The sequence below is a fragment of the Ipomoea nil genome, unplaced genomic scaffold (assembly GCF_001879475.1).
Source record: "Ipomoea nil cultivar Tokyo-kokei standard unplaced genomic scaffold, Asagao_1.1 scaffold0869, whole genome shotgun sequence".
Taxonomy (NCBI): domain Eukaryota; kingdom Viridiplantae; phylum Streptophyta; class Magnoliopsida; order Solanales; family Convolvulaceae; genus Ipomoea; species Ipomoea nil.
The window spans coordinates 220,062-228,784 of NW_017617297.1; the positions used below are offsets into that span (position 1 = coordinate 220,062).

The window sequence follows — 8,723 nt, forward strand, 5'->3', positions numbered from 1 at the left end:
CCCCTTTGTAATATCAAAATTCTTCTTTGCCTCCATTCCACACACATAAGTGTAAATTTAAAAAACTTAACTCACATATACTTTTATGTTGTCATTGTTAATACTTACAATTTCTATCTTATAAATAAATTAAAACTAATGAAGTATAAATTAAATGCACAAAAAGAAAACTCAATTTTTAAAATAATAATTAAATGTAAATATATCTTAAATATTTTTATATAATAACTAAATCATTTATTTTTTAAAGGAAAATACATGTTATAAAAATTCTAAATAAATATGTGATTAACTGATTAAAGAGAAGTGCCCAATCACGTCACAGCATAAACAGATTTGGAGATGCGGGGGATCGAACCCCGTGCCTCTCGCATGCAAAGCGAGCGCTCTACCATTTGAGCTACATCCCCATTGCATGCTTATATTACAACTAAATTTAAATATAATGTGTTATTATAAATATAGGTGCAAAAACAATAGGAAGCTACTCTTATCAGAGCCAGGTTTCGATCCTGGGACCTGTGGGTTATGGGCCCACCACGCTTCCGCTGCGCCACTCTGATTTGTTAGTGTTTTGTTGCATATTTATTTATTTAGTCAGAATTGCAGCGAGGCTCCAAAATTACACAATTCCATCTTCAAAGTCACAATCTCATTGCATAAACACAATGAGAGTACTTTAATGCATCTCAGTTGTCATACATAAATCTTGTTCTTGTAGAGTAATTATGAACAAAGAGTGAAAATCATATAAAAATGAGTTTTAACGATTTTTTTTTTCTTTCAAATTTAGCTTCCATCTAGCTTTAACTGAAAGTTCTTTTAACACTTATATTTTATTTATTACATAAAATTAGTATTTTCATCCGTGTTACATGAAATGAATTTGTTATAATATTTTAAGATTATTTAGATTGATATACAATTATATAAATTATAACAATAAATATTATATAATGAAATTGGTGAAATGGGTTGGATCAATTATATTTTCTGATGTTATCTTTACTTGAATTCGAGTAAATAATTGCTCAAAGACATAGATGAAAACTATGTTGCATTAAAATTTCGTGAAGATAGAATTTCCCTATTTTGAAAATATTTTATCTTTAAAATTTGTCGAAACTAGTTTAGAAACATTTCCATGCAATTTATTAATTAATCACAAATTTTTAAAAAAGTTTTGGGTTGTCTCATAAATAACCAAACATTTAGAAACTCATTTCAAATTTCTAACAAAAATTTCTAAATTTTTTTGACCCAAATAAAAAATTTGTAAATGCATTTTTCACCACCCTTCCTTAAAAAAAAAAAATTCTTCCCCAATGTTTTTTTTTTTTTTTTAAACGTGGAAATGTGTTTCTTAGTTCGAAAATTTATGTGAGACATTGGGAAGATAAATTCGCCAACATAGAAAACTTTGGATTCCTTCAATTTGTTAACTTATCTTTGGTTGGACATAATTTAGGATCTGTATTTTCTTTTATAAAGATGTCAATGAAAACATAAACAATTGGAATATTTAAATGGCATTGCTAGGAAGTCATTTCTGAATTAGATTGCGGGGAGTGATTTGATGATCCTCCTTTTTATCTTTTCGCGTGTCTTCTTTCTGACTTAATAAATTAATTGCTTGTTCTCAAAAAAATGTCTTTAAGTTTAAAATATTTTAAAGTTTTGATATTATATTTTTATTTTAAATTAACTTTGTGATAATTGATATTTTATTGTTTAACTATTTAGTAGTGATTTGATGCACTACTTTTATTTATTAATTCAAGATTTTAATTATAAAATAATTAATATTTATGCATATTAAAAAAACAAATATTTACATATATACTTCATTTTTTAAAATAAAATATTTACATATTTCCCTCACGTTTATTTTCTAATATTTTTTGAAAATGTTATTTCCTGATTTTTCGTTTCCATGCTACATAGGATGAAAACAAAACAATTTTAGTGAGAAGGCCACTAATGTCCGGGCATGTATATATGGGAGCAAGAGATCCCACTCATCGAGGTATAAGCAACATTTCACAGATCATATATATAATTGGTGAATTAAAAAAATACTTTAAATGTATTTGAATTGATTAATTGTGGATTAATGATTGATTATTTTATTAACAAATTAATACATGACCCCTTCATCTGTCTCAAACGTTTTCTATCAGTCAATTGCTTAGAATATTGTTTCAACTTTCTTTCTAGAAGGTCAAATGTGACTAAGCATGCATATGGATTTTGATTACGAGCAAATTAAAACCAAAAAAGATTATGTGCCAAAGGTCTTGTGGTCGAGCGGAATAGTTGTGACCCCTCAAATGAGAGGTCTTAAGTTTGAATTTCATTGTGAAAAAAAAAAAAAAAAAAACCTCAGAAAAGACTACAAGTTCACAATTTACCATTGTATTCACAAATTTCCAAAACTTAGAAACATAGTTTATATTTTATATGTTTACAATTCTAATACTGGTCCTTGCAAGGTGGATCATGGTCCGCTAGTCCATGGTATAACAACTGACTAATATTATTGTTTAATCCCATTTGAAAACTATTTTTAAAAAATATCCAATAGGTTGTTTGGTGGCCTTTTAATATATTTCCATTCCCTTAAAATAACTCAAGAGTCAGTTTGCTGTTTCACAAAAATATATCCTAGTTTTAGACAATATACACACAAAGAACGTGTGTTTGTGTGAATACACACATATTTATGTGCACGTACATAGGTATTATGTATAGCTTCATATCGTTTTTGCTTAAAAATTGATGGGGAGATAGATTACAAGATTTGTCTTAAGTGACTTGTGAATGCGACTATAAGCAAAATAAAATTTATGAACTTATTTTGAATTGATTGACTAGTTGAATTGTATTCCATTAGTTATATTACGTATATATGTTTGTGTGTATCACAGAATGAGTTTGAGGCCAGGGACCATTTTTGTTTTGTTTTTTTTTTTTTTTTTTATTTTTTTTTTACATCTTAATATTTTAAAATTTACTATTGAGTAATGAGTTTGGATTTTCTTGAACTTAGATCAAGAGTATTAGTGGGCTATAGTAGTGTAAAAATGGACTTAGGTAACTGAAGTGGAGCCAAGGAAAAGTAGGGTCAACCTAACATGCATGAGAGGTGGTAGAGAGCGAGAGACCATTTGACCTTAAGTCACTACTTCAGTAGTAGAATGTGATTTCGACTCTCACCAGCAACATCTTAAAACTATAGTTCCTAAAGTTAGAGTTTGGACTCTTGGACTCCTTAGATTGGAGATTGAACTTCCAGAGTTAGAATTTGGGCTCCTCCCTAAGTTGGAGATTGAGCTCCCAAAGTTGGCGGAAGTGTGAAGACAGATTTCTTGTACACAGAGTCAACGACAGAAATTGATTGAGAGCTTGCTTAGGGAAGACTCACGATTTACTTCCTCCAACGACTCTTGGACAAGAGTTATGAAGGTTAAGAATTAGTCCAGGGAATTTCCTAATTTGGATGGGAGTATACTAAGAATTGACAAAGTTGTAATAGACATTTTAATTCTTGTGAGTGTTAAATCTTAAATTGTAGTTCCAGTATGAAGGAATGTTTTTCTTATAAATGTGGACTTTATTCTAGTTAGAGCATCCCTACTAGAGGATAATACAAGGTTTATGTCATGTCAAATGATTTGGGTGGAGTTCTTTCTAGATGTGAGGTGTAGTTATTTTCAAAGTTTATTCTTCTGCAAAGAACGAAATCATGTCAGAATAAAAAATAAAAAATAAAAAGGAAAAGACTGATGCACACTTGGCGCTCACCTTGTGCCCACAACAGGCGCACGGCGGCCACTTTGGCTTTTGAACCCTTTTTACCATTTTTTTAAAGTCAAAATTTGTTTAATTCTTTCTTTTTCTTTTTCACTTATATTTTTTTTTTCTTTCTTAATCACATTTATAAAATTCCTCTAAAATCGTAACGGGGATCAACTACTAAAGATGCTCTAAGAAAATATATTTCTATCAATATGTATAGGCTTTGTGAAAAGGGTGACCAAAAGTCCAAAACTGTCACTTGCTGAATGTAAGAATAAATTAAAACAGTCACTTTTTTTTTTTTTTTTTTTAATTTCATGGTTTAACTTGTGACAAAAGATAGAATCGCTCACTTCAGGTATCTCCACATCTTAGTTTCATAGTTTGTGAAGCGGTAAATCATGGCGACTCAACTGATTAATAGAGACTAGACTTTTACTCACTTCGTACACGGAGCCACCCTCATTTTGAGATGTTGCTCCCATATTGTCGCTGGTGAGACTCGATTATTGATATCTTGTGGCAAATTTTATCTCCGCGCGACCAGTTGAATTGTCCATGTGAACTTTTGACGGATTAACTGATTCGACTCAGTGGGAGCCCAACACAATCCAAATTCTAAGGCTTTAACGTAACACGAGGTCACGCTAAGCTTGTGGGCAAATTTTACTGTGGACCATGGTCCAAAATGGTGTCGTTTCTATTAACGGCACATGTTCCGTCTAATTAATTATGTTTGTATGACGTATTAATTTTTATTTTGTATACATTTTAGTTTCATTTCAGTACAAATGAAGTATCATTTTGTTCCAAATATAGTTTCATTTGACACTATACACTCAATATGTGAGATATGTTATTGAATTTCATTTTATACACACTGCATTCTTATTATACACTCAAATATGTGAAACTGTTATTCAGTTTCACTTTATACATATTGTAGTTTCATTTCAGCACAATTAAAATATCATTTCAATTCAACTACAGTTTCATTTGACGACATATACTTAATATGTGAGACGTGTTATTTAATTTCATTTTATACATGTAGTTTTATTTCAGAACAACTAAATATCATTTCAATTCAAATATAATTTCATTTGACGATATAGTACTCCGTAATATATATTTAATATGTGAGACATATCATTCAATTTTATTTTAGATACATTATAGTTTCATTTTATTCCGAGCACATCACAAATACAAGATTTATTAAAAATATAGGTTGCCATTTCTTTACTTCAAGAAATGGTGTTGTTTTTGGACCATGGTCCACCATATAACAATCGAAGCTTGAGTGTTAGAAACGATGGAAAACTTGAGTCCCCAATGCATATATGGGTTTTACTGAGCATGAAACTCTCCATGCCCAGTTCTGCCTTGTAGTCAATACCATGTCTTGGGCCTTTCAAAGAGCTTTGCGGGCACAAATGCAAGTGAGGCCCATGGCAGGCCATCCATGATTTCTACACATTTAGCATGGCAACCACGCCATACGACATAGCAGTTCTACCCAAGTACCATGAACTAGAAGTCGCGAAATCTACTTGAGTTGTAACTTTGTTCTTTGCATCAATATCACTTCTTGTGTATAAATTTCTATTGAGCCGCTTATTTTTACAGTCACGGTGGCATTATATATATGCCTCTGGTATTGTATATTGTATATGATGTTCAAAAAGGTTTCTTAGACTTCCATAACATAAATTGTTACTAGTCAAAGTTCATTTGGATTTTTGCTTTTATAATAACTTAATTGGCATGTTCAAAAGATTGATGAGACTTTGTGACACACTATGTTGCCTGAATGCCTGGCAATATAATTGCATTTCTTGCACAATCATCCTAATGATTTGCCCAGACGTTTTACCTTTGACTTTGGAATTGCAAATTGAAAACGACCCAGTTCTTATGGAATTTTTTTTTTTTTTCAGTAAAAAAGACAGGCTGTGAAGCAATATAATCATCAATCACAAAAAGTGAACAAAGTTTAAGTAAATAAATAATTTAATTGAAATTAATCATATTTTAAAATATGTATAATTTACCCCTTAAACTAGACAAAAATTTACATTAACATTTGGACTCTAAAAAACAATGTCATTAGGTAACCTGTTGAGCTGTTCATCATCATCATCATGTGACAATTTTTTATTTCACTTATATAAGAAACAATGTGTATGTGTGTGTGTATTATGAATTGCAATTTGCAAAGCAAGAAAGTAGGAAATTAAAAGTACCCAAACATGGCCTAACTTTACTTGATGAAACGTAACCCTTACAGAAAGTCACAACCTACATTTGCATCTCCAATCAACCAACAAAAAAAAAGAACATAATTTGATTCCAAACTTGTATTGCCCCTAAATAGGTGATCGAGAAAACACAACTAAAACAAAAATCTAATAAGCTAAACTAGATCCATTCTCAGGATCAAAACCAAGAATAAAAATATAACTACATAGTTGTTGATGCAAATATGTATGCTACCTGTACAGCCTAAGCAGAATTTCGTCTTTCGTGGGCAAGTTTAAATGGAAATTAGCGTGATCTGATCTGATCAGAGATGGCAACAAAACATTACTTTTGGTGACTTTTGGTGTAATGTTTTTGAGTTAATACCAGGAAACGTATAAAGTAATATTAATGAAAAACTGAGGCCGGAGTCTTGGTTGGGCGACTTGCGATTTACCTTAAGAAACTGGAATGAGGCTTGGAGTAGAACCACCTCTCATCATCCTCTTGAACTCATCAAAGTTAACCATTCCATCTCCATCAACATCCACACTTCTAATCATCTCCTTGCAGGCCTCTAATCTCTTCCCTTGGTTCAAGCCCAGAGATGAAAGAACCCTGCTAAGCTCCTCTTCACTGATCAGCCCATCTTTGTCCCCATCAAACACATCAAACGCCTCTCTCAGATCATCATCACCATCTCCGGCGGCGCCGCCGCCGCCAGCCGCCATTTCCACGCCCAAGAAGGAGTTGCAGAGCTCGCAGAACTCGTCAAGATCCACCAGCCCATCATTGTTCTCGTCCACCTTCTCCACCATCTCCGCTATCTCGCCGTCCTCCATCACTATCCCAATGTTCCTCAGCGACTCCTTCAGCTCCTGCTTCGTTATGAACCCATCGCTGTTCTTGTCGAAAGTCGCGAAAACGCCCTTCAATTCCACCTTGCTGCGATTATTGCTCCCAGTACTCCTAACCACCTTCTTCTCTTCCGCCATGGATTTCTTGGGCGGTGGGGCTTTTGAAGACGCGGTTTTGGCAGAGATGGAGTGAAGCCATGAAAGGAACTTCTTGGTAGGGAAATTGAAGAAAGTGGCGATGAAACCAAGGGCGAAGAGAAGTGCCAACAACACTGTGCTCATCAACATCTTTAATGGAACAGAAAGAGCAAAACAGAAGAACACAGTGGGGGCTGAGGAAATTGCTGGGAATCTGGGAATGGAAGATAGATAAACGCGTTGTTTGATGGATATTGGTGGTTGGGTGGGTGAGTTGAATGTTAATGGCGCAAAACCGCGTGGAACAGTGATAACAGACTGCCTGGAAATATATAAAAAGAGGTTAGTTTAAGAAAGAAAGAAAGACGCGTGGAGGTACCAAGAATTTGGTGCTGCTGTCGGGGACACTATACAGATCTTGTTTGCCTATTTATTATATTGCTTTTCCAACGATTCCCTTTTAATTACTATTTTCAAATTTCAAATTTCAATATGTGGGAGAGATTCTTGGAGAAATTCATCTCCATAAATTAGGTCAATTATATTTTTTTCCTTATCTAAAAACCCTCAAACCTCGATCTGACATGATTGTAAAAAGATAAATCACCATAATTTAACGGTCTCAGTTGAAAAAATACTTACTGCTCACAAGAAATTCATTACATTGAGTGAAATTTTTACATTGTTCATGTGTTAACACTTGCATTAAGCCATCTATTTATTGTAAGAAAATGATATTTTATATACAATTTTTTTTACTAAATATTATACTTTACATTTTTAAATATATATGGGCTATTTGTAGGGATGTCAAGCGAGCTATCAGATTTATTGGTTTGGATGGGCTAATCATTTTTTTGGTCATGTTTAAAATTATTGGGCATAACTCTAAAACCTCGATCTGTCATGCTTATTAAGGAAACTCAACAAAAACTTTTGACATTTTCAAATAATAATCTAAACTTTCAATTTTAATGAACTACTCCGTAGTACATTTATTTACATTAATAAATATAAACGTATACATCATTCAATCAATTTAAACCTACATTTCTAAACTCCAATTAAAAATAATTAATATATTTAAACTATAATATAATAAGTATAATAAGATTTTATTTTTCATTATTTATTTTTATAAAAATATTTTATTATTTCAATAAAGTTATTAAAATTTTACTTACAAATTTAATTTTAAAAAAAAATACTAAAAGCAAGCTTACATAAAAACTGTATTTATAATTTGTTCCACTTCACTTGTGAAACAAATAATAGTCTTAAGTAGAGTCATTGGGCTTATCGGGTTAATTTTGTATCGAGCTAAAAAAATTTTGCCCTAGCCCTAAAACATTTCGCTTTTATCTGGTCTACTCATTGATTTCAGGTTAAGACTGACATTTTTAGCTACTGTGAAGAAAAATGATAAGTGATGCTATATTCCCTTCTTGATTTCACCACCTTACATGGTAATATGTATTTAGTTCAGTTTATATTTGATTAATAAGTAAATCTCAATGTAAAAATTTTTATTAATATGGAGTAGATAAATATTATGAGGTGAAATAAAGAAGGTTAAATAGCATTATTCAACTAGTATTTTATCCTCTTGAATTTATTTTCTAATGTTTCTCTCTTGAAATGAAAATATTTTTTTTATATTGATTAATTGTTAAAAATTGGTTAACTCAA

General features: G+C 31.7%; 1 protein-coding gene and 2 non-coding genes across 3 annotated transcripts; all 3 read right to left on the reverse strand.

Annotated features, from left to right (window-relative positions):
* Nucleotides 1-337: 337 nt before the first annotated feature.
* On the reverse strand, nt 338-410 carry TRNAA-UGC. The gene has a single exon. It is a non-coding gene; the product is annotated as a tRNA-Ala (tRNA).
* An 81-nt stretch (nt 411-491) lies between these two features.
* Nucleotides 492-563, reverse strand: TRNAM-CAU. Its single transcript has one exon. It is a non-coding gene; the product is annotated as a tRNA-Met (tRNA).
* A 5,475-nt stretch (nt 564-6,038) lies between these two features.
* On the reverse strand, nt 6,039-7,347 carry LOC109178779 (calmodulin-like protein 7). The gene has a single exon (XM_019328336.1). It carries the CDS (start codon nt 7,182-7,184, stop codon nt 6,498-6,500), a length of 687 nt encoding a protein of 228 aa, XP_019183881.1. The 5' UTR covers nt 7,185-7,347; the 3' UTR covers nt 6,039-6,497.
* Between the last annotated feature and the right edge of the window lie 1,376 nt (nt 7,348-8,723).